Source organism: Saccoglossus kowalevskii, chromosome 6 (genome assembly GCF_978046115.1).
Source record: "Saccoglossus kowalevskii chromosome 6, keSacKowa6.1, whole genome shotgun sequence".
Classification (NCBI taxonomy): domain Eukaryota; kingdom Metazoa; phylum Hemichordata; class Enteropneusta; family Harrimaniidae; genus Saccoglossus; species Saccoglossus kowalevskii.
Window position 1 is genome coordinate 12,183,172 of NC_140646.1, and position 27,719 is coordinate 12,210,890.

General features: G+C 36.7%; 1 protein-coding gene across 3 annotated transcripts; it reads right to left on the reverse strand.

Annotated features, from left to right (window-relative positions):
• On the reverse strand, positions 1-27,699 carry LOC102809159 (carbonic anhydrase 13-like). Of its 3 annotated transcripts, none has more exons than XM_085500055.1 (8): positions 27,565-27,699; positions 5,474-5,665; positions 5,201-5,319; positions 4,965-5,060; positions 4,672-4,734; positions 3,024-3,075; positions 2,752-2,861; positions 1-1,863 (listed from the first exon to the last, which is right to left on the reverse strand). In XM_085500055.1, exons 1-8 carry the CDS (start codon positions 27,599-27,601, stop codon positions 1,795-1,797), a joined length of 738 nt encoding a protein of 245 aa, XP_085356181.1. In that variant the 5' UTR covers positions 27,602-27,699; the 3' UTR covers positions 1-1,794. The 3 variants fall into 3 exon arrangements, with proteins under 3 accessions (XP_085356181.1, XP_006814117.1, XP_085356180.1); XM_006814054.3 differs by having other exon boundaries at positions 1-1,867; XM_085500054.1 differs by lacking the exon at positions 27,565-27,699 and adding an exon at positions 24,366-24,520 and having other exon boundaries at positions 1-1,867.
• Positions 27,700-27,719: the final 20 nt, after the last annotated feature.

A 27,719-nucleotide genomic window follows, 5' to 3' on the forward strand; every position in this document is an offset into this window, starting at 1 on the left:
TCAACATGCGTATACCTTATTTAATATTAATTTCTATAAAAAATTACAAAATGTTCATCGCAATACTTATTTGGTATTCACAGAGACACAAACTCAAAAACATAAAGTTTGATTATAAATAAATTTTGATAATTTGGTACTGTTTACTATAATTACATCAAAACAAACTGTAGATACTATCCTTATAGTACGTAATCAAAACACACTGTAAAAACTATTGCTGAAGCTGTGATGTACTCTTTATTCAATCTTAAAATGATACTCTGTTGTGGCTGAGCTTCTTCTACAAACCCTGATTATATTGTATTTGTTATGTGATGTCGTTATAACATCATTACTCTCATGTCGTACCTTTGTTCGATACGTATTTGGTATAATAGTTCGGAAATGTGCCGGAAGGAAACAGGGCCCTCTATACAAGTAATATTCAAAGCATTTATAATTATATTTCTTGGAATTCAAGCAGATAGAATTAAGCTTTGAGCAGACCATTTGAAAATGTGTATATGGAAACCGAATTAGTTAATGCTAGTCAGGGCAAATTTTACCATTTTTTTACTTTTTACGATAACCTACATAAATCTTTCATTTAAGGTAGAAGACTACTCATAATTTTTGAGAAGTTGGTCATAAATCGCATGACAATGTTCATTGGTTTATTGTGTAAATGCATGGAGCTATTGACCCATGGCGCCATGAAATTACATTTTTTTGTGTGTTACAGTGATGTATTTTGAGAAACTTGTACTAGTATGTTTCAAAAAGTGCTATTTTTAGAACAATTCCATAGAGCACATTTTAAGACCCAGATTTTTGAAATAATTGAGAACAACAAAAAGTACCCTATTATTCTCAATATATAATTTTTCAGTCTATGTCATCTGACTACAATTCAATATATAGCATAATATCTCTACCATAGGTACCTATGGTAAAAGCACTATAATACTACCAATATGGCCAATATCCACTAAAATACAACCATCATTTTCTCAAAAATTAAGCTGGTGACCTCCAACTTTTTAAGGCAATATTTTTGGATTGCCTAAAAACGTGGATAAATTCTGGGTATTTGAAATCATGAGTAGGCTTCTACCTTAACACTAAATGATGCAGTTTATTCTGCGGTCAAAATGTATATTCTTGGGGTTTATTTGAACTCAGGGGACAGTGTAGAAAATATCTGTTTTATATTATTCAAGCAGTAACAAATAAAGTTAAAAAGTCATCTTGACAAAAGTCAGTACAAATTATGTTGTTAAAATCTCTATTTCTTTTTGTAATGTCCGATAAAAAAAATTATAATACTTTGGTTCCTATACTTCTGTCTTTTATGTATTGTAAATTGTCGACAGTCGTTATGTTGCGCCCTCATTCGGTAGATTACTGTGATCAGACTCTTGCATCGTTTGCAAGACAAATTCCATCGATGCAACTCGACTATTAAAAATATCCGCGTCTAAATAACGTAAAACCACGATATCGACTGTCATTGTAAATTCTGTGTAAATGTTATCACATTATAATAAATTAGTATTGTCGCGTAATTGCAATCACAACAATTAAGTTAGAAATTCTCCGAGAGATACTCTGGAACAGGACCCTTGGTCGTGTCCATAATATTGGCGTATTTCAGGGGCTTACATACAATAGGAACGTGTTAATGATATTTTGAAAAATGGGGTTAATTATACGAACAACTCAAAACACGTATTTTTTTCGAGGCACGCTCCTTTCATGCAAATGTTGAGGTGACCTCTCTTCCATTTAATTCCTGTGTCGGTCTGTAGTTGTTTACCATGTGGTCGTTGTCCCCAGGCAGTTGTTGGTTCTCCGCACTAATGTGAAGTGTTCTGAAAATTTCTAACTGAAAACAAAAATAAAAAAAACACAATTAATAAGAAATTGACACGTGATAACAATGTATGTACGTATTTAGATGTCAACAAAATGCTACGCAATATATGACATAGACTGGCAAAGTCGGGAATTCTTTTTTTGTTTTACAAGCAAAAATATGATTAATTCTCAATTTAGCCTTTTTAACGTGATCGCGAAAACTAGCGTGACTGCGAAAGAAACTCCGACTGGACGCTTCTGCAGGCGACCCCTGCGCTGGAGTGAAAACCGGAGCGGAATCACTCCGGTGATTATGCTAATTAACAGTTGTTGACTAGCATTGACAACGAATCAGAGTGCAGCTGATACGTCATATCTTATCTATGTTAATGTACGTGACCTTTCACTTCTGAGGTCCCGGAGATTTTGAAAGACTACTTATATACATTGGACATTTAAATCGACTTCTTTTCAGTAAACATGGATGAAAGTATCGCCTTTGCACTTAGAAAGTTAAAGTATCCACCTCTGCGATCGAATCGAAGCAACCTTTCACCTAGCCACTCATGAATAATTAATAGCAGACAAATGCCTGTAGATGCGTCCAGTCGGGATTTCTTTAGCGGTCAGGTTAGTTTTCACGATCACGCTAAAAGGAATAAAAGAACCAGACTTTGCCAGTCTATATATGACACAACGTCACTTTTATCGCAGACTAGAAACCCAACATGTTTTTCAGCAACTTACACTGACGTGCTTTGGATTGATGCAATTAACATAAATAGAAACCTCTGCAAAGAAAATTAATTAATGGCAGTGGCGATGTTTCTACCGATTTTGTTTTAGTTATTTGTTAAATAAACAACAACTAAAAAGTCATTCACTTGTTTTTTGACGTGATTATGATATTACCTGTGAAGAGGATAATTCGATTGGTTCTTTAAACACAATCCAAGATACAGTTTCATAACATGGCGGAGTTGTAAGCGATCCTTGGTAGGTCCAATAGTCAAGAATATTATCTGCAATTAAGGAACAAATTCACATTTTTAACAGTGTGTACGGTATTCAACTTTATAATACGTTTATCTTGCATATACTGTTATATTATACTTTTTTCAGCAGACATTAATATGCTACTAGTATTAACTCCATTAATCGGCAAAATAATAATAATGTTTTACCTGGCAATAAACACGATGGATCAAATCCACCTTCAACTGCGCAACTGTCACCCTAGGGGTAATGGAAAATATGTATTATTTTTATCAAATCCAAAACATTATTGCGCCCAGAATACATATAAACTCAAGGCTCTGGAAAGTATACTAACCAATTGGAGTTATATATTACGTAATTATATTAATGCATTTAAAATGCGCCCTCTAGCGACAAGGCAATTCTTGACAACCGTCATTGTCATTTTGATGTCGGTGAAGTTTTTCGTCGCCAGAGGGCGCTATAACAAATCACTGAGGTATAACATTTAAGGTAGCGGGACTATTATTTGCATACTTGTTTTCATCTTCTAATTGTGACTATATGACTACAAATAGACCCGGGAAAGTATATATTTTTAGAATTGCCAGACTTCAAGCTTTTCACAAGTGCATTTTGCATGCCCGTATCTGCAATCTACGACGCGTTACTCAATCAAAGGTGAAAAATTACTTTTTCTGTAAAAAAAATAATTACGCATTTATGCTGGCGATAAGAAGTATTTTTTTCACTTTTCCTAGTTGTTCAATAGTCTGGTAAATTGAATGTGTCTGGTTAGTTTTATTCAAGCAACGCGTTTTAAAAAATAGTGTCCTGAATTTCAATTACTGTTTTAGTCGCAATGCCCCCAACTCAAACCACAACTCGTTGGTAAATAATCGATGAAATAGTTTGTCTGGACACATTCAAGTTCCTCACATTGTCACCTTAAAGCTGTGAAAATTTGGTGTTAATCCGACGACAATAAGTATACGTTATTTTTTGTTAAAGACCTTGTATTTTGAAGAACATAAACTCCTAGAAAACGTCCTTCATGTAACAGCAAAGATTTTCAAGCTTGTTTATCGGCACAATCAATTTGTTTTCCCATCAAGGTCTGTTTTACCATGTGTAGGGACATCCAAATGTGTAAGGCTATTGGAAACCAAAAAAATAAAGGAATGGGATAGCTATAATTGGATAAATTCGGCATATGAAAACACCAAAATCAATGATTTTTTTCAGTGGCTGTGTGACCTTGTGTCTGACACATTCATATGCAAATGACTAATCTGTGAAACAAACAGGGGCGGAGACAAACCACTCAAATGTTTGGAAACACTCATTGTGTGTCAGATAGCTACTGATAACACATCCTAACATTGCTTTGTCTTGAGTTTACCTTTGAAACTTATAGGCACACAGATTAAACCTGTGTTGTTGATTTTGGAAAACACTACTGATGCTGCCTTGCTTCCCTTCAGAAAATCTATATTTTAACCAACTTACATGACATTCTATGTTATATTGACTTTATCATATGAAAGTTTATGGTGCATTTTATCAATTAATAAATAAATGTGAAAATCGTAATTTTCAACACAAATAATAGTCTCGCTACCTTAATTCGATGGTACATGTACGAGAAAGAAGAAGTTATTATTAAATATTTTTCAATTAGTAATTAAACTCCATAACTTAAAGTGTATGTTTGCTTCAGTACTCAAATAATTCAGTTATTGCCCAAACAGCAGTTTTTTTTTTGTTTTTTTGCACTTGGTGATCATTATAATCAGTGGAGATGTTCTATATTTGATACGGAATTAAAATGCAACTTTAAACAATATAACTTACATTAAATCGGATCTTTTGAAAGTTTCTCAGCAAAGACTGGATTTGACTGTGTTCTTTTCCAACCTGAAAGGTTATAATGTGTACAATACGTTATTTGACATTGAACCCACGTGGTGTCTTGGGAAGAAATTCGATTAAAGAATCCTATTTGTGAATATATAGAAATTTAATATCCAAAATAGATCTGAACTTAAATTCAACTACCCTAGTAAGGCAATGAGCGTTGAAAATTAGTGCGAAACTAAAACTAAACTAAACTATAAATAAATAAATGTAATTAATTAATTACCCACCCGTACAAAAACGCCAAGTACAGCAATGCCGTTTTGTTGTGACATAGCTTCTTCCATACTGTTAAAGAGATCGCTATTCCAATGTACTAAGTGGAACTATAAAATGAGAACGAGGGTTAGAAGCGCCCTCTAGAGAGTGTATTAACAAAACTATTAACATGAGTTCAACGTCTTTATTTACTACTTTTTAATGGCATAACTCATACGAGTATAAAAGAAATTCAAATGTGGTTCACCTCTCCGGCATATGGGATGCCGTCGACCGTATGTTCGGAGCCGGTGGCTTCAGTGAGACCCCAGTGTGCATGGAAACCAGCCATCTTATAACGGTATTTCAGAGGACCGCCACACAACTCTGAATGGCAGGGAAATGAGATTCATATAACTATTTAAATAAAGTAGTCAATCCAACCATACCAAACGCATCTGACACTATCTTTAGTTACCGAACTAAATTAAAATGGTGACGGAATTTAATTCGTTAAGGCGGATGTTTTATCTCGACTTACCAGATTCGTTACTGTCGACAGACACATTGAACGAATGACCATTATTTGTAACGGATTTCGTAGCACCTGCATTATATTTGTACTTCAAACACGGTAATGTTGAATCGTATTTTGTCTGATGCGATGATATCCCTATTGGAGATTGGTGTTTTCCCTTGGCGGCTGGGAAGAAGTTGTGCCAGTCGTCGATTCCTATAATATTATGTATTGAAAGTTAATCTTAACAATAATCGCGTCGTTCAGTGATGAAACTAGACTTGTTTACACTTGTTTAATATTTTTAACGGAGGGTGATCGCGAAAAAAATGCTTGTTTTTTAATTTCTTCATTTTTTTAATTTTCAAAAAGCAAGTAAGTCTACGACGATGCGTCGAAACCAGTATACATAAATATAAACAGTGTCGTAGGTAACGGCATCACTTACACGTCATTTACGTCACAGATGCGCTCCGTCACTAGAGGGCGTTACTTAGTGTATTGCGCACCGATATATCCAGTTTACCAATTTAACGAACACATTTCTTCATGTGCTATCTGTCTCTCATAGCTTAACTTTATAAAAGGAATGTAGACATAGCGGACATTATCACGTATTTCACGTGTTAGGGGCATTTCTTGATTCCCACCCATAATGCCCTGCGTGGAGTAGCAAAGTAAAATTTGTACATGTCATATGTGTAGGGTGTATTATTTTCTTATTCACATAACATAGCTCAGACTACCTATAGTAATTAATTATAGTTTTCTTCTTCTGAACTATGTAAATCATTTAATATTAATTATTTGATTCAGTAACAAAGCAATCTAGGTGTTAAGATTCTTCTTATTTATAAAAAATGCATAATGGTGCAATGTATTGTTAGGCGTGGTAATTATGTAAGAAGAAAATACTAGTCGCGATATCAGTGATAAGAGTTTTTGATTCAAACCATTCAGACGCTAGAACTTACTGAATAACGACGATTTCTACGGCATGTATAAGTGCACGTTAGTATCATAACGAGGTAGAGTGATATCAAATTTACGCAGTAAACAGTATCATATCAAGGTTTATGTACGTAAAGCCTGGGATAGCAAAAAAAGTAAATAACAAAAGCAATAATTACCTATAGAAATACTGAAACAGGCACGTAATTTTAAAGTCTGAGTAGACCTGTCATTGTCGGTTATCGGTTAGTAAAATATATAGAAAGTAGTAGTTGGTATAATCGTAGTCTTAAGGGATTATCGGGGTGGATGGGATGGCATTATTTTAGTTTACTGAAAATGTTTCAATTCGACAACATGCACGGTAAAGTAATTGACATGCATCAGGATCTCGCCTTGGTTCCTGTCAGCTGATCGAGAGGAAGTAAAACGCACCATTCTTCGCGATTGTGTGCGGAAATTCCATTGACAATAAAAAAATTATATAGCCTGATTTTGAATAGTCTGACTACACGTAACTGACACTCATTTGCCGAGATGTTTGCTTAGTGAAATTTAACCTAACGTATCATTTGTCGCAGATGATTAGCGGCAATGTGTCACGTGACAAAAACACAATCATGCCGTGCAAATCGAATTCCACTTGCGAAGAGAGTTCATTAATTTGCACTGATGACAGGAATGCCACGTGTGTAGCCTTGGCAAATCAACCTACTTCAGGGAGTATCTTTGCGTGGGTGCTGGACACAATCGTTTTTTTTTTTTTTTGTAATTACTAAAGTCATTCGCTCAGAGCATGATACATGAATTCTGTGAGCTTAAATAGGAGACAAAGAATTGCAGGAAATAAAACCGGAAATGCTAAAATCTACATACGGATAATCCGAATTGAAGCTGAGTAAAGCGTTTTATTAGACAAAGAAACACGTATCCACCAAACAAATAATGCGTTTTTCATCCAACCCTGAAATGATTATATCACGGCATTGGTCGTATCGTCGAATTAACTATAGCGCTGAATTGGTTATATAACAGCATTGTTTATATCACTAAATTGATTATATCACTGAATCGCCCATATCACGGAATTGGCTACAATACGGAATTAGTTATATAACAGTATTAGATATATTACGGGGTTGGTTGTATTACTGAATTGGCTATATCACTGAATTAGCTATATCACGGAATTAGTTATATCACGAAATTAGTTATATCACAGTATTGGCTATATCACTGAATTGGCTACAACACGGAATTAGTTATATAACAGTATTAGCTATATCACAGAGTTGGTTGTATTACTGAATTGGCTATATCGCGGAATTAGTTATATCACGAAATAAGATATATCACTGAATTGGCTATATCACGGAATTAGTTATATCACGAAATAAGATATATCACTGAATTGGCTATATCACTCTGAATGTGTCATATTTCTGACGGAATTAGATATATCACGAAATACGATATATCACTGAATTGGCCATATCACTGAATGTTTCATATTACTGATTTGCCTATATCACGGAATTAGTTATATTACGAAATTAGTTATATCACGAAATTAGTTTTATCACAGTATTAGCTATATCACGAAATTGGTTATATCACTGAATTGGCTATATCACTGAATTGGCTATACCACGGAATTAGTTATATCACGGAATTAGTTGTATCACGAAATTAGTTATATTACAGTATTGGCTATATCACGGAATTGGTTAAATTACTGAAATGGCTATATCACTGAATTGGCAATATCACGGAAATAGATATATTACTGATTTGCCTATATCACGAAATTGGCTATATTACTGAATTGGGAATATCACGGAAATAGATATATTACTGATTTGCCTAATCACAGAATTAGTTATATTACTGAATTGGTTATATTACTGAATTGGCAATATCACTGAATTGGTTATATTACTGAATTGGCTATATCACTTAATTGGTTATATCACTGAATTACCTATATCACGGAATCAGTTATATCACTGAATTAGCTATATCGCGGAATCATTTATATTACTGAATTAGTTATATCACGGAATTAGTTATATCACTGAATTAGTTATATCACTGAATTAGTTATGTAATCATATGGAATTACTTACATCACGTAATTAGCTATATCACGGAATTAGTTATGTATTGGCTATATCACTGGTTTTGTTATATGGTGGAATTAGTTATATCAGTGAATTAGTTAAATTACGGAATTAGCTACATCACAGAATTAGTTATATCGCTGAATTGGTTATATCGCAGAATAAGCTATATCACAGAATTAGTTTTGTCACGGAATTGGTCATATCGCTGAATTGGTTATATCGCAGAATAAGCTATATCACAGAATTAGTTTTGTCAGGGAATTGGTTATATCGCTGATTTGGTTATATCTCGGAATTATTATATAACGGAGTTGGCTATATCATATTAATCTTTTATCTGCTCCTTATTTGTATACTTGTATATTTCAGCACACATTAGTTTCATCCATGAGCGCTGGTGACCCCCCTAGCCACGTGGCGTTTGATTTACCCTTTTGCTCGCCCACGTAAAATGTATTTAAAATCTAGACAACGTCAGAAACAAATGAGATTTCTGGGCGCAGATGTAATATATACGTATATAATAAGTTGACACGACGCGGTGTTTGAACTACTGTTTTTTTTTCTTAAATGTCACCCCTGCAAAAAGGTCATTCATTCAACCTAGTAGACTTATTATACAGAAAGAACACTTTACAACCAGCCTGAGTGGGAATAAAAAAGAATGAAAAGGAATTTCGCCTCTAATGCGTCTGTAGCCAACGACAACAATTTTATAAGTGTGTAGCCCGGGTGAATCAATTTGCCTCAGGGAGTTTGCTTGCGAGGGTGTTGAACAAAACGTTTTTGTTTTTTTCGTGATTATCTAAAGCAATCGCTCAGCGCGTGTTACGTGGATATGGAGAGTTTATTATGAGGCACGAAGAAATCATGTAGATAAAATCGAAAATTCTAGAATTCCCGTACTCGTTTTAAGCTAGTATTATGTAAACTTAATGGAAGCCGAGTGAGGCAATCGCCTTGCAGTGATCATATCGATCGCATGTTTTAGTCAATTGACCTGTCTGACATTGTTGATTTTTGTCCAGAATCTCGTGTGCACAAACTCGGATAAATTATTATTAACGCATTCCAACGTTTTTACAGCCAAGAGAAAAATATCTTAATTTAAAAATGTTCCGCGCATGTTCACTTTGGATAAGGGACTGGGCAGAAAGTGTAAGGGGTAGGCCGGGTTTACAGTTAGATGACAATTTCGGTTTCAAATACCCCGGGAAAGTGTTCTAAGTTGTTCGCGTAATTACGTGTTCGTATGCAAGGGATTTTTACACACAGAAACGCCGAATTCGGCCGAATTTTGTTATCGGTTGGCTTAATATAACCCCAACGGATCGTATTTCTGTGAATGATTGGTATTTTTGTCCAGATTTGTAGGAATCTGAAAAACGCGTTTCACAATTTGTCTCTTATTTAGTTTTATGCTGCATTCAAGATGGCGGCTCCCATATAGTAAATATCGTATTTATTTTATTATCACGTGTGCGCCAGCTGACTGTGTTTTTAAGATACATGTGCACGCGCGTCATATTCAAGATTGACGGCCGCTTCAAACTCATTAAATTTCCTTCTTTCCAGAACCAGAATTGGATCGTGCATAGACAGATGTTTTTAAACTTGGTACAAATGTTGTCGGATTCAACATGGTCGATTAGAGGCCATTTTTGTTTAAATGAATGCTGACATGCCTTAACCATCGAGTTAACTATAAAATTCAGACATACACATGCAGTTGTTTCACAATCATACTTAAGATGGCTGAACGGCGTCCATCGCCACTCAATCATTTCGATTTGAGAATAATACTAGCCCATCACGTCACTCGTATTACCCAGCTATAAAAAACAAATGATATCACACGATAACGTCATGCTATGTATGTATTTTCTGCACTTACTCTAGTATAATTGGGTATCGATTTCTAATTTGTTCTTATGAATTCTTTGAGTGGCTAGTCACTGTATCTAAGGGAAAACACACAGTGAGCTGAATAGTGTAGCAAATACCATAGGTAACTGTGTCAGAAATGTCAAATGAAATCTTGTTTTATTTCACCAATTGTTCGGATCAATGTACGTTCTTTTCATGCTTGCATGCTATGCAGTAATTGTGTAATGTGGCAGACGTGACAGTATCCCTCAGTTGCTGGGTAGGATTGATATATTCCATGCACGATGGGTCTCCTGGGTTTTTATGTCAAGTTATATAGTGAAAACCATTACGTGAATTCAACTCTCCTCGATTTCGTACCCACCAACGACAGTATCGCTTAAAACAAACGGCCGTAACACGTCTCCAGTATGCACTGAAATGTAGGGGCGCAGTCTAATAATAAACTCTGTGCGCAGTTGAATTTGAGGGGGGAGGGGTCAATGACTTTGTGAAGGTCAAGTTTCTTTGTTTACATCATATATCAAATGTTATATGAATTGTGTCTTAATGCCTATTATATCCACCGTCGTCAAATAATCGTCCTATGGAACTCATAATGAGCACGTGATTCCATGTGAGTAATATGTGAGTGAATACAAAATCTGCGGGAAAACAGCACGTGACCATTCCGTTGTTCATTCTAAAAGCTGTCTGGCTCATGTTCATTTAAATATTACAACTCACATTATGCTTCGTTCGAGATTGTAGATAGCTACCAAGTCACGTGGTATTCATTTACTTAATTGCTCGCCCACGTAAAATGTATTTGAAATCCAGACGAGAGGAACAAATCAAATATTTCTTCGCTAAATTACAATGTATGCGTGTAAAAAGGGTCGACATGACGCGGTGTTTTCACTTCTATTTTGAACACCGACCTCTGTAAAAGGGCAATCATTCAATACGGTAAACGCATTATACGGAACGAATAATTGTAAAACTAGTTTGAGTGTGAATAGAAAGAAATTAGAATAGACATTTCGCCTCAAATGCGACTGTAACTAATGACAACAATTTGATAAGTGTGTAGCCCGGGTAAATCTACTTGCTTCAGGGAGTTTATTTGAGAGGGTGTTGAACACAGTGTTCTTTTTGTAATCATCATTAGCATTCGTTGAGTGCGTGTTACGTGGATTCTGTGGACTTTGTTATGTAAACTTTATTACAGTCCGAGTCAGTAAGGCATTCCGTCTCATCGTGATCATATCGATTGCACGTAATAGTAAATTAACCTGTGTGACATTGTGTATGTTTGTCCTGAATCCATTTCGCGCAAAATCTAAAAATATTAACACCTTCCAACTGTTTTTAAGCCAAATTGAAAAGAACCTAAAAAACAGTTAATGCTTTATCTTAGTAATCGCGATGTTATTAATGGGAAAACAATTAAATGTTTCGCGAGATTTTGCGAGATGTCCCATAATATTGATGCGCTACATAAACAAAAAATCTTAACATTACAGAATGTTTGCATTGTATGCAAATATAAATGAGATGATAGTACGTTTGGTGACCTGATAATGACGATTAGTAATGTTACTGTAAAATGACTAATTTTCACTGGGTTTAAATTTCACTGATTTACCATTTCAGGCATATTCGGTGGGTTTTAAATTCACGGTTTTATCATTTAGATAATGTGTTCTATGCTAAATTTTACATATTCACTGTGTTTTAATTTAGCGCATTTTGAATAATTAAGTGAATAATTAATCCCTTTACAGTACATTGCATTAGTTATCACTGCGGCTCACCTGATGGGTTCATAGTCTGTCAAGTTTTATTATTAATAAAAACATGTTATATTGTCATTAGAATATGCATCGAATACTATAATAAAATAGACGAAAAAATAGATTTATTTAGACGCATAAAAGCCAAAGTTGACGTACAATAGTGTTTATAAATACACTTTAATAAACGGCTAATATATTGATTGATATGGTTGCAAGTGTTACCAAGCGTCACATGAATAATTCACCAATGTCTGTCATTTCTTTGTTTGTACGTCTTTCCAACCCTTGTGTTTCTGCATTCTTCGCGTACTGTGTACCTTCATACTATTGTTAGAAGCACTGTAGCTAAGGACATTTTAACATTACCTCCCTCGTCGCCGACCGTTTAGATATTTACAGTTTGGTATGGTGCCCCAACTACCTAATTCAGAGAAGACGACAAATGGCACGATCTACCGGTAAACACAAGTGCCCCAGGCCTATTTAAACTTCTCGGCAACCAGACTGTACTGTTGTCGAGATGGTTTTACAATGGTATCAGTTGTTGAACGGTTCTTACCCACTTCAACCAGAAGACAGAAGGTTAGGGGGTCAGGTATTGAACACATATGTTAAGGGACTGTGGCAGACCCTGCACGAAGCAACTGCTTATATGAATGGCCATGTAATGCCCGCAGTTCAACTCGCACAATATCATCATTTTGACACAAAGTTGAATACAGATCGGTGTTGTGATATTAGTGGTGCACTACCTCAACAACATAGAGTGTCCCAGAGAGCAAAGTTGAGCACCCGGATAATGGAAATAGTTCTTTGGTACCTTACTGTGGTATTTAATTTCTCTCTTAGTTTCACCTAGACCAAGTAAACTGTTCTGATAAAACAGAACAGGTTTTGCTTGTGTTGTTTGCATTAGTCAAAAGCAAACAGTATAAAAAGGCCAAAACTTGTAATTTCACATTCTGATATACTAATGATGTATTTTTCCTCAACAGTTATAAATTTAATGATCATATTCCAACGATATGTGCTGTTATACTTCAGATTGAGGAGATTATAGAATCTGCTTATTCTGCTTCAATATTAAGACCTGTTTAGGGCTTGTAATACAAACACAGTCTTTAAAAAAAACATTGTCGTATTTTGTCCAAACTATTAAACCAACAATGGACAGGTTATGTGGAGACAGAGTTGGCTGAACATTCAAAGGGGTTTTAGCGGATACAATAAGCTTGTGGTTAAATGCAATAACTGTGTTACACTGAAAACTGATGCCATCGATATCACTTTGTCTGTTGTTTCGGAAACTTTTTATTTATGACTACATGTAAAGCAGAATGTGCTCACTCTTTTCGAAACCTCTGACATCACTTCATGTATAGCATGAGTTCCCTTACTAATTTGATAATGTTGTGGGATGTACTTGTTCTTGTTCTTGTGGATTTGTTTTCTCGATTATTGTCAGTCATTTGTTTCTACCGATACCCCATGAAAGTGATGCCTAGTATTTAGGCTTTTTTGTTCCATTAGGGTTTATTACTAATCATTTTGACTCATCAGTATAGGAATTTATTGGGCATTAATAGTTATTTCTGTGATTGTTCTGTGCAAGAATACATTGGGCTACAATGTCAATAAGTCAGAAACTATCCAATGGCTTGATAATCCATAATTATCTCAACTGTGTAGTAGCAGTATGTCTAGGTTGTATGACTTAAGGTAGAAGCCTACTCATACGTTTTGAGGAAGTTTGTCGTAAAACGCATGCCATTGTTCATTGGTTTATTATGTAAAATCTTGTAGTTATTGTCCCATGAAATCATGATATTTTGAAAAACGAATTTTGAAAAAAATTTCTTTAAAAATCGCTATTTTAGAGCAATTCCATATAACCAAATGTTAAAAGAAAAATTGCAGGACAGGACAACAAAAGGTGTCTCATCATTTTCAATGTATGATTTTTCCAGCCTAAGTTACCAGGCTAAATTTGGTATATGACATAATATCTCTGCCATAGGAACATGTGCTAAAAACGTTACAATACAGGCAAAATGGCCACTATCCACTAAAATTAAACCATTATTTTCTTGAAAATTAAGACCTCCAACTGTTTTAAATTTATAGCAGAATGCACAAATTCTGGGTATTTCATTCATGTGTAGGCTTCTGTATTACGTTAATAAAACTTAGTAATACAATATGAACATACTTACAGTCCTCCTCATCCCCACCCATTTTCATTCTGAATAGATGGACTTGGGGTCAATAATTTATAGACCGAAAAGTTACATCCTCTTGATATTGGGTAGGTACTGTCAACACCCCCTTCGGTGAGACTCTCTACACTCCAGAATCTTTTCATTATCGAATCAGATATAATTCTGGTTGATAAATCCAATATTTCATTAATCCATATTTTTTTTTTCTTAGGTTTTATAAAATACGGTTCTATCACAGCTATAAAGGACTGAAATTTCCACCAATTCGGACAATTCAGCGAAAACTGAAATATGATTGTTATGAATCTTTAAAATAGAGGTATGATTCGATATTAGTCCAGGCCTAAGTAACATCACTTTTCTAAGACCCAGTAAGTGCTGAGCGAGTATGGCAACCGCCCGACATGCAGTAACAAGAGCTGATCATAATATGGAATAGGGTCACATTGTTGCGGTTGACTAGGTCTTGAATTAATCGGAGACCAAAAATAGAATCACGATCAGGGTAATATGATGATAATTCCGTTCGTGTTTTGTTATCTCAGACTCACCTGATATTAGTCTGCGCTTTGCAATTAATATCCAGACGTCTTTCTGTTCAAAACGGCCGTATCATGCAGACTAGCACTTGTCAAATAACTACTGCATGTGTTATGTCCTTCGTATGCAATATACGCATATGTACTCGTTCTGGGATTCGATATTACGCGTTCTAATTTGTTCTGATAAATTGCGAAGTAGAATTGTACGTGTTTTCATAACTGTGGTTTATGCAGTATGTGTGTAGTGTTCATCAGCATCGACAGACAGTATCGTTGAATGCAGACGGTTATTTAATAACACGTCTCCATTATGACATTCACGTAATGCAATGCAATGTCGTAAGTTGCGCAGACTCGTAATGGAATCTATGCGCAGTTGCATTTGGGGTATTCCAGGTTTTTTTCGTGTGAATTATATTTATTTCATATTTTGGAAGGAATTGCCCCCTCGACTCTATTTTATTTGGCTTCTTGACCGCCATTTCCAGTTGACCCCTTAAAATTAATTCAAGCAACACCTGATGTACTGCACGGTCTCTAGTTTATTATTTCATTTTTTTTTTATTTATGACGTGTACCTTGTTTGTCTTTTTTAACAACCTAAAAAATATACCAGCAAAACAAAATATGAAATTTACAAAATTTATAGTAGAAGCGGACATATACACCAGTTGTTAAAAATCGCCGATAATAATCAGACAGTTTTGCACTTTTACGAACCAACACGTACTTCACTTCAATGTACACACATGAGCGCTGTATAATGCACGCAGCTGGTAGCAATGTTTCGAAAGACCGGCTCGTGGTTCAAGTAGCCTTGATTTCACGACCCCCAAACACGAATTCGATACGGTGCACTTCAGGTGAATACAATAAAATCTATCGGGGTCCTGTTGTGAGAGTGTGATTCGATCTTGTGTATTGAACTACAATTTGTAATATCATATAAAGTATGGTACGTATATTCAAGCGTAATGCCTTAGAAACCACGTTCACTAATACGTGGATATGTATATATAATAGCGTAATCATAGTTAATGAAAACGGTGTGACGTATATTGAACATAATTTTTAAAACCGTTACGTAATTATTAAATTAAAAAAGTGCAGTTAACATGAACTCTTGATTGGAGAAACGGATTACACACCGCGCAGCAAAGGCGAACAATTTACCTGTTTCGCCGTGATAACTCCAGTTTACTTGCGACATGATTCGCCTCTGGTGGTCTTCAGTCTTCTTTGTTCTGCCAGTGGACTCTGCATTTGGTGGTTTACGTAAGATAAGCCTAAGATAAGATTATTACCTACCTACATGCCAGACGATGTCTTCGATCGGTGATCGGCGTGTACCCCATTTGCATATGCCACTATAATGTCAAAGTTGGCATTGTAATAAGCCGCTATCGCTTGCACTCACGCAGCATACGTCACCGTTATTTGAGGGACGGTAACCTTGCCCCCGCGTTCCGTCACGTCAAAACACGGTGGTATGTTTAAGTATGACATTATCGTTAAGAGCGCCTATTCTCGTTTGGATTGGAAATAAATTTCGCTGTTATCATGCGACACGGGTCTTTACATTTCGCCTCTAATGCGCCTGTAGCCAACGACAACAATTTTATAAGTGTGTAGCCCGGGTGAATCAACTTGCCTCAGGGAGTTTGATTGCGTGGGTGATGAACAAAACGTGTTTTTTTTTTCGTGATTATCTAAGGCAATCGCTCAGCGCCAGTTACGTGGATATTGAGAGTTTATTATGAGGCACGAAGAAATCATGTAGATAAAATCGGAAATTCTAGAATTCCCGTACTCGTTTTAAGCTAGTATTATGTAAACTTCATGGAAGCCGAGTGAGGCAATCGCCTCGCAGTGATCATATCGATCGCATGTTTTAGTCAATTGACCTGTCTGACATTGTTTATTTTTGTCCAGAATCTCGTGTGCACGAACTCGGATAAATTATTATTAACGCATTCCAACGTTTTTACAGCCAAGAGAAAAATATCTTAATTTAAAAATGTTCCGCGCATGTTCACTTTGGAACTGGGGCTGGGCAGAAAGTATAGGGGGTTGGCCGGGTTTACAGTTAGATGACAATTTCGGTTTCAAATACCCCGGGAAAGTGTTCTAAGTTGTTCGCGTAATTAGGTGTTCGTATGCAAGGGTTTTTTCCACACAGAAACGCCGAATTCGGCCGAATTGTGTTATCGGTTGGCTTAATATAACCCCAACGGATCGTATTTTTGTGAAAGATTGGTATTTTTGTCCAGATTTGTAGGAATCTGAAAAACGCGTTTCACAAATTATCTCTTATTTAGTTTTATGCTGCATTCAAGATGGCGGCCCCCATATAGTAAATATCGTATTTATTTTATTATCACGTGCGCGCCAGCTGACTGTGTTTTTAAGATACATGTGCACGCGCATCATAGTCAAGATTGACGGCCCCTTCAAACTCATTAAATTTCCTTCTTTCCAGAACCAGAATTGGATCGTGCATAGACAGATGTTTTTAAACTTGGTACAAATGTTGTCGGATTCAACATGGTCGATTAGAGGCCATTTTTGTTTAAATGAATGATGACATGCCTTAACCATCGAGTTAACTATAAAATTCAGATATACACATGCAGTTGTTTCACAATCATACTTAAGATGGCTGAACGCGTCCATCACCACTCAATCATTTCGATTTGAGAATAATACTAGCCCATCACGTCACTCGTATTACCCAGCTCTAAAAAACAAATGATATCACACGACAACGTCATGCTATGTATGTATTTTCTGCACTTACACTAGTATAATTGGATATCAATTTCTAATTTGTTCTTATGAATTCTTTGAGTGGCAAGTCACTGTATCTAAGGGAAAACACACAGTGCGCTGAATAGTGTAGCAAATACCATAGGTAACTGTGTCAGAAATGTAAAATGAAATCTTGTTTCATTTCACCAATTGTTCGGATCAATGTACGTTCTTTTCATGCTTGCACGCTATGCAGTAATTGTGTAGCGTGGCAGACGTGACAGTATCCCTCAGTTGTTGGGTAGGATTGATATATTCCATGCACGATGGGTCTCCTGGGTTTTTATGTCAAGTTATATAGTGAAAACCATTACGCGAATTCAACTCTCCTCGATTTCCTACCCACCAACGACAGTATCGCTTAATACAAACGGCCGTAAAACGTCTCCAGTATGCACTGAAATGTAGGCTGCGCAGGCTAATAATAAACTCTGTGCGCAGTTGAATTTGAGGGGGGGGGGGGGGGGCAATGACTTTGTGGTAGTCAAGTTTCTTTGTTTACATCATATATCAAATGTTATACGAATTGTGTCTTAATGCCTATTATATCCACCGTCGTCAAATAATCGTCGTATGGAACTCATACTGAGCACGTGATTCCATGTGAGTAATATGTGAGTGAATACAAAATCTGCGGGAAAACAGCACGTGACCATTCCGTTGTTGGTTCTAAAAGCTGTCTGGCTCATGTTCATTTAAATACCACAACTCACTTTAAGCCTCATTGATGATTGTCGATTACTACCAAGTCACGTGGTATTCCCATTTACTTGCTCACCCACGTAAAATGTATTTGAAATCCAGTATTTGAAATCCTCGCTAAAATATAATGTATGCGTGTAAAAAGGGTCGACATGACACAGTGTTTTCACTTCTATTTTTAACACCGACATCTGTAAAAGGTCAATCATTCAACACGGTAGACGCATTATACGGAACGAACAATTGTAAAACTAGTTTGAGTGTGAATAGAAAGAAATTAGAATAGACATTTCGCCTCAAATGCGGCTGTAACTAATGACAACAATTTGATAAGTGTGTAGCCAGGGTAAATCTACTTGCTTCAGGGAGTTTATTTGAGAGGGTGTTGAACACAGTGTTCTTTTTGTAATCATCATTAGCATTCGTTGAGTGCGTGTTACGTGGATTCTGTGGACTTTGTTATGTAAACTTTATTACAGTCAGAGTCAGTAAGGTTGGAGCACTGTAGCTAAGGACATTTTAACATTATCTCCCTCGTCGCCGACCGTTTAATACCTTCATTTTCAGAGATATTTACAGTTTGGTATGGTGCCCCAACTACCTAATTCAGAGAAGACGACAAATGGCACGATTTATACTTCTCGGCAACCAGACTCTTCTGTTGTCGAGACGATTTTACAATGCTCTCAGTTGTTGAACGGTTCTTACCCACTTCAACTAGTAGACAGAAGGTTAAGGGGTCAGGTATTGGATAAATATGTTAAGGGACTGTGGCAGACCGTGCAAGAAGCAATTGCTGATATGAATGGCCATGTAATGCCCGCAGTTCAACTCGCACAGTATCATGGTTTTGACACAAAGCTGAATACAGATCGGTGTTGTGATATTAGTGGTGCACTACCTCAACAACGAGGAGTGTCCCAGAGGGCAAAGTTGAGCAGCAGGACAATGGAAATAGTTCTTTGCTGCCTTACTGTGGTATTTAGTTCCTCTCTTAGTTTCACCTAGGCCAAGTAAACTGTTCTGATAAAAAAGAACAGGTTCTGCTCTTAAAGTTTGCTTTGTATGCATTAGTCAAAAACAAATAGTATAAAAATGATATATGCAGTTATACTTGAGATTCAGGAGATTATAAATTCTGCTTAAATATTAAGACCTGTGTAGGGCTTGTAATGGCATCGATATCACTTTGTTGCTTCAGAAATTATTTAATTATGACTACATGTAAAGCAGAATGTGCTCACTCTTTTCGAAACCTATGACATAATTTCATGTATAGCATGAGTTCCCTTACTGATTTGATAATGTTGTGGGATGTACTTAAGTTTTGTTATTGTGGATTTGTTTTTTGATTATTGTCAGACATTTGTTTCTACCGATACCTCAAGTATTTTTCCAAGTATTTCTTGTTCCATTAGCGTTTGATTCTAATGACTTTGACTCATTAGTATAGGAGTTTAGTGAACATTAATAGTTATTTTCTTGTGAGTGTACTTTTTTGCCTGTGTGGAACTGTTCTATGCAGTGTGGTACTGTTCTATGCAGTGTGGCACTGTTCTGTGCAGTGTGGCACTGTTTTATGCAGTGTGGTACTGTTCTATGCAGTGTGGTACTGTTCTATGCGGTGTGTCACTGTTCTGTGCAGTGTGGCACTGTTCTATGCAGTGTGGCACTGTTCTATGTAGTGTGGCACTGTTCTATGCACTGTGGTACTGTTCTATGCACTGTGGCACTGCATTGTTCTATGAAGTGTGGCACTGTTCTATGCAGTGTTGCACTGTTCTATGCAGTGTGGTACTGTTCTATGCAGTGTGGCACTGTTCTGTGCAGTGTGGCACTGTTTTATGCAGTGTGGTACTGTTCTATGTAGTGTGGTACTGTTCTGTGCAGTGTGACACTGTTCTATGCAGTGTGGTGCTGTTCTATGTAGTGTGGCACTGTCTATGCAGTGTGCCACTGTTCTATGCTGTGTGGCACTGTCTATGCAGTGTGCCACTGTTCTATGCAGTGTGGTACTGTTCTATTCAGTGTGGTACTGTTCTATGCAGTGTGGCACTGTTCTATGCAGTATGGTACTGCTCTATGCAGTGTGCCACTGTTCTATGCAGCGTGGCACTGTTCTATGCAGTGTGGTACTGTTCTATGCAGTGTGGTACTGCTCTATGCAGTGTGCCACTGTTCTATGCAGCGTGACACTGTTCTATGCAGTGTGCTACTTTTCTATGCAGTGTGGTACTATTCTATGAAGTGTGGCACTGTTCTATGCAGTGTGGTACTGTTCTGTGCAGTGTGGCACTGTTCTATGCAGTGTGGCACTGTTCTATGTAGTGTGGCACTGTCTATGCAGTGTGGCACTGTTCTATGCTGTGTGGCACTGTCTATGCAGTGTGCCACTGTTCTATGCAGTGTGGTACTGTTCTATTCAGTGTGGTACTGTTCTATGCAGTGTGGCACTGTTCTATGCAGTATGGTACTGCTCTAGGCAGTGTGCCACTGTTCTATGCAGCGTGGCACTGTTCTATGCAGTGTGGTACTGTTCTATGCAGTGTGGTACTGTTCTATGCAGTGTGGTACTGCTCTATGCAGTGTGCCACTGTTCTATGCAGCGTGACACTGTTCTATGCAGTGTGGTACTTTTCTATGCAGTGTGGTACTATTCTATGAAGTGTGGCACTGTTCTATGCAGTGTGGTACTGGTCTATGCAGTGTGGTACTGTTCTATGCAGTGTGGCACTGTTCTATGTAGTGTGGCACTGTTATATGCAGTGTGGCACTGTTCTATGCAGTGTGGTACTGTTCTATGCAGTGTGGTACTGTTCTATGCAGTGTGGTACTGTTCTATGCAGTGTGGCACTGTTCTGTGCAGTGTGACACTGTTTTATGCAGTGTGGTACTGTTCTATGCAGTGCGGTGCTGTTCTATGCAGTGCGGTACTGTTCTATGCAGTGTGGCACTGTTCTATGCAGTGTGGCACTGTTCTATGTAGTGTGGCACTGTTCTATGCAGTGTGGCACTGTTCTATGCAGTGTGGTACTGTTCTATGCAGTGTGGTACTGTTCTATGCAGTGTGGTACTGTTCTATGCAGTGTGGCACTGTTCTGTGCAGTGTGACACTGTTTTATGCAGTGTGGTACTGTTCTATGCAGTGCGGGGCTGTTCTATGCAGTGCGGTACTGTTCTATGCAGTGTGGCACTGTTCTATGCAGTATGGTACTGTTCTATGCAGTGTGATACTGTTCTATGCAGTGTGGTACTGTTCTATGCAGTGTGGTACTGTTCTATGCAGTATGGTACTGTTCTATGCAGTGTGGTACTGTTCTATGCAGTGTGATACTGTTCTGTGTAGTGTGGTACTGTTCTATGCAGTGTGGCACTGTTCTGTGCAGTGTGGTACTGTTCTGTGCAGTGTGGTACTGTTCTATGCAGTGTGGTACTGTTCTATGCAGTGTGGCACTGTTCTATGCAGTATGGTACTGTTCTATGCAGTGTGGTACTGTTCTGTGCAGTGTGATACTGTTCTGTGCAGTGCAGTGTGGTACTGTTCTATGCAGTGTGACACTGTTCTATGAAAGTTAGCTGCATTTTCAAATGTCAGAAACTATCCAATGTTTTGATGATTCGCAATTATCTTAGCTGGGTAGTACCAGTATGTCCAGGTTGTATGACTTAAGGTAGAAGCCTACTCATACGTTTTGAGAAAGTTTGTCATAAATCGCATGCCATTGTTCATTGGTTTATTATGTAAAAGCATGTATCACGAATTTTGAAAAATCGCTATTTTAGAACAATTCCACTGAAAAAATGTTAAAAGAAAAATTGCAGGACAGGAGAACAAAAAGTGTTCCATCATTTACAATATATGATTTTTCCAGCCTAAGTCACCAGGCTAAATTTGGTATATGACATAATATCTCTACCAGAGGAACATATGGTAAAAACGTTACAATTCTGGCAAAATGGCCACTATCCACTAAAATTAAACCATTATATTCTTGAAAGTTAAGACCTCCAACTGTTTTAAAGTCAATACATATTCCTATATTGCTAATGAGCAGAATGCACACATTTTTGGTATTTGCATTTAGGCTTCTGTATTACGTTAATAAAACTTTGTAATACAATATGAACATACTTACAGTCCACCTCATTCCAACCAATTTTAAACCTGAATATGTAGATAGAGTTAGGGGTTAGGGCAATAATTTATAGCCCGAAAAGCTACAGCCTCTTGATATTGGGTAGGTAATGTCAACATCCCCTTCGGTAAGACTATCTACACTCCAGAATCATTTTGTTATCGACTCAGATGTGATTCTGGTTAATAAATCCGATATTTCATTAATCCATAATTCGTTTAGCTGTAAGCACGTAGGTTTTATATAATACGGTTCTGTCAAAGCTAAAAGACTGAAATTTCCACAAATTTAGACTTTAAGCGAAACCTGAAATATGATTTTTATTTAATCTCTAAAAAAGAGGTATGATTCGATATTAGTCCAGGCCTAAGTAACATCACTTTTCTAAGACCCAGTAAGTGCTGAGCGAGTATGGCAACCGCCCGACATGCAGTAACAAGAGCTGATAATAATATGGAATAGGGTCACATTGTTGCGGTTGACTAGGTCTTGAGTTAATCGGAGACCAAAAATAGAATCACGATCAGTTTAATATGATGATAATTCCGTTCGTGTTTTGTTATCTCAGACTCACCTGCTATTAGTCTGCGCTTTGCAATTAATATCCAGACGTCTTCCTGTTCAAAATGACCGTATCATGCAGACAAGCACTTGTCAAATAATTACCGCACGTGTTATGTCTTTCGTATGCAATATACGCATATGTACTCGTTCTGGGATTCGATATTACGCGTTCTAATTTGTTCTGATAAATTACAAATTAGAATTGTACGTGTTTTCATAACTGTGGTTTATGCAGTATGTGTGTAGTGTTCATCATCATCGACCGACAGTATCGTTGAATGCAGACGACTATTTCTGATAATAGCTCCATTGTGACATCCACGTAATGCAATGCAATGTTGTAAGATGCGCAGACTCGTAATGGAATCTATGCGCAGTTGCATTCGGGGTGTTCCAGGTTTGTTTGTTTTTTTCGTGTGAATTTATTTCATGGGTTGGAGGGAATTGCCGCTTCGACTCTATTTTGTTTGGCTTCTTGACCGACATTTCCTGTTACAATCCCGAGCAAACCGTGTCCATGACTGTCCCAATGACCCTTAAAACTAATTCAAGCAACACCTGATGTATTGCACGGCCTCTAGTTTTATTATTTTATTTTTAATGCAATTTTTTATTTATGACGTGTACCTTGTTTTGTCTTTTTAACAACTTAAAAAATATACCAGCAAACAAAATATGAAATTTACAAAATTTATATATAAAGCGGTCATATACACTAGTTGTTATTTAAAAATGGCCGATTATGACCAGACATTTTTGCACTTTTACGAACCAACACGTACTTCGCTGTATAATGCACGCAGCTGGCAGCAACGTTTGGAAAGACCGGCTCGTGGTTCAAGTAGCCTTGATTTTACGACCCCCAAACACCGTGACGAATTCGATACGGTGCACTTCGGGTGAATACACTAAAATCTATCGGGGTCCTGTGTGAGAGTGTGATTCGATCTTGTGTATTGAACTACAATTTGTAATATCATATAACGTATGGTACGTATATTCAAGCGTAATGCCTTAGAAACCACGTTCACTAATACGTGGATATGTATATATAATAGCGTAATCATAGTTAATGGAAATGGTGTGACGTACATTGAGCTATTTTTTTAAACGTTGCGTAATTATTAAATTAAAAAAGTGCAGTTAACATGAAGTCCTAATTGGAGGAACGGATTACACACCGCGCAGCAAAGGCGAACAATTTACCTGTTTCACCATGATAACTCCAGTTTACTTGCGACATGATTCGCCTCTGGTGGTCTTCAGTCTTCTGTGTTCTGCCAGTGAACTCTGCATTTGATGGTTTACGTAAGATAAGCCCGGATGGTACATTATTACCTACCTACATGCCAAACGAGGTCTCCGATCGGTGTTCGGCGTGTACCTCATTTGCATATACTATACTATAATGTCAAAGTTCGCATTGTAATAAACCGCTATCGCTTGCACTCACGCAGCATACGTCACCGTTATTTGAGGGACGGTAACCTTGCCCCCGCGTTCCGTCACGTCAAACGCTGTCAAAACACGGTGGTGTGTTTAAGTATGACATTATCGTTAAGAGAGACTATTCTCGTTTGGACTGGAAATAAATCTCGCTGTTATCATGCGACACGGGTCTTTACATTTAGTGAAGCCTTTGTCGTGAAATATTTATATCTCCCGTGGTAATGGAATAAGTGCCCTGGATCACGGTAACCGAATTCAGCAACCGTAGTCGTACAATAAGAACAATTGCCGTCTTGGCAACGACATTTAAAAATAATTGCGTAAACAGCGTGAGGTAAACACGCAAGTCGCTGTGCACTCTGTCTATCATACACATATGTGAGTGAACAGCGAAGTGGATATCATTGGTTCATATTCGGTGTACTCATGTTACGACATTTATGTGACGTTCACCTTCATTAACAGTTACGGTTATGTTTGTGTTTGGGCGTATATGTACATCATGGCCATTGTGTGTCGCTAGATTAACCAACTAACCAAGTTTTAACAACATTTTGGCAGAATAGTAATGATTTTAAGAAGTTCAAGTAACAGATTTTTACATGAATTTAAATCCAACCCTCCTATATCAAGCCACATAATATTATGTGAAAAAAATATTATATTTTATTTTATAAATTCCATATTTCGTATCATAAAACGCAATTTTGTTCAATAGATATTTAATATTTAATATAATAAAACGCAATTCTGTTTTATGGATTATATATTTCATTTCAGAAAAGCAATTTTGTTTTATAAATTCCAATTTATTTCAATAAACACGATTCTATTTTATGAATTCATTTTCTATTCAAGTTCATTACACGCAATCCTGTTAGTAAATTTCGTGTTTTTTTTTTGTTTTTTTTGTGATGTTTTTATTTATTCTGATTGTCAAAATGACTAAACCCGCGATTTTCGCAAAATTTACGGTATATACTCATTGTTAGATAGTCCATGTAAATGCCCCGTCCGGCACAAAAGCAAACAAGCAAAAACTTTTCCCTGGAATGAAACCCAAGTGCAGTAGGTAATGAATCTATTTATCATTCAATTGTAAATCGAGTTTTGTATTTTTACTCTGGTTTGCTTGTACTTCGTTTTTGTTTGTTTTTACACAAGGTGAATTTTGTTTTTATTAACTGGTAAAATTCACGCGAAATACGGGACGCGAGATTCGAACTCGCAACTACAGCTTTTGCGTTTTGCATCTGTAAGCAGAAGTACTACAACTGTCACAGCGTGTTTAGGAACTGGCCATTAAATGATTCTGAATCAGATAACAAAAAAATTCCAATTAAATAAGCTCAGATAACCAGTCTCATGTCCCACAGGATCAGCAGCCAATCAGGTTATTAGAACGACATAGCCTGTTTTATCAAAACGCTTTCTAAGTGGTTGATGATCAGAGGAGAGACACAGAACGCGATTTTCATAGGTCAAATGTAGAGGCCTTAACATCAGCACAATAAACCAGTGATATTAGAGTAAAAACAACCAATTCAACTTTAGATTTTAGTCCGATGTATGCGGGATATAACACGAAAGTATGTAATGGAGAAAATGAAGGTAGTACGTGGTTATGACGAACTAGAAAACGAAAATTTGACGTTATAGTCTCACTAAGTTTTTAGGTATAGTTGACATAATGTGTCTCCCGGGTTTATAACAAGCACTATTTAAAAAATATATTAAAAAATATAAATATATTGATTCAGAAGTAGAGCATAACGAGAACCCAACTCTTCTCGATTTCGTATCCAGCATGGTCAGACAGTATCGCTGAACACAGACGGTTATTTGTGGTAATAACACGTCTCCATTATGACATTCACATAATATAATGTCGTAAGTTGCGCAGACTAGTAATGGAATCTATGCGCAGTTTCTTTTGGGGTCAAAGACTTGTGGGGTATTCCAGGTTTTTTTTTTTTTCATGTGCATTATATTTTATAAGATTTCAGAGAGATTATGTCAGTATTAGAACTTAAATGGGAATTGATGCCTCAAATATATTTTATTTGTTCTATTTTTGACCGCCATTCTCTGTTATCCCAACTATCCCAAGTGAACCAAATTCAAAACTGGTTCAATGGCCTTTTAAAATTATTGCTAGCTTCAATGTAATGTAATGTAATGTAATGTAATATACGTTGTATTTTTTAATTTATATATTTCACTTTTACTATATTTGTCATGTTAGTATGATGTGTTGTTCTTTTTTTAATACGTACGCCTATTTTGTATTATTACGTACAATAAAATTACTGGAAAATGAAAATAAAAATAAAAATAAAAGAATAAATAAAAAAACATTTTATGAAATGAAAACAAAATAATAAAGCCCTAACAAGAATATAATTTAAAGTGATCAAGCACGCATTCTACACCAGATGTAATTGAAAAACAATCAACGAGAATTTGTGGACCAAAAATTCTCCGATTATGACAAGACAGTTTTGTACGCTCACGAATCAATACGCACTTCAATGCACACAACGTTTCGAAAGACTAGTCCGTGGTTGAAGTGGTCTTGGTTTCCTAAACATGAATTTGACATTGTACTTCTGTTGAATATATTAAAATCGATTAGTGGTTTGTTGTGAGAGTGCGTTTCGATCTTGTGCTTGGACCTACGTTCCACTGGTAATGTAAAATAATTTATCGCTTGGCACGTTTTCAACCGCAACGCTTTATAGCGTGGATTGTATAAATTTACATGCAAACATACATATATTACAACATGAGACAGCATATACGAATTCACGATCACGGCAGACGCGCTACCCCAGCGTAACACTCATTGTGCCATAATAGCGTAATTATAGTAGATAATGAAATTGGTGTTATTGAGGTACATTGAACCGAATTATAAAAAAAAACGTTGCGTAATTATTAAAAGTGATTAATATACCTGTTTCTCCATGATAACTCCAGTTTATTTGCGACATGTTCGCCTTCAGTAGACTTCAGTGTTGCGTTCTGCCTGCAGACTCTGGATGTGGCGGCTTACGTAAGATGACGCGTTATTACCTACCATCTAGACAAGTCTGGTTTTACGTCTCCGAT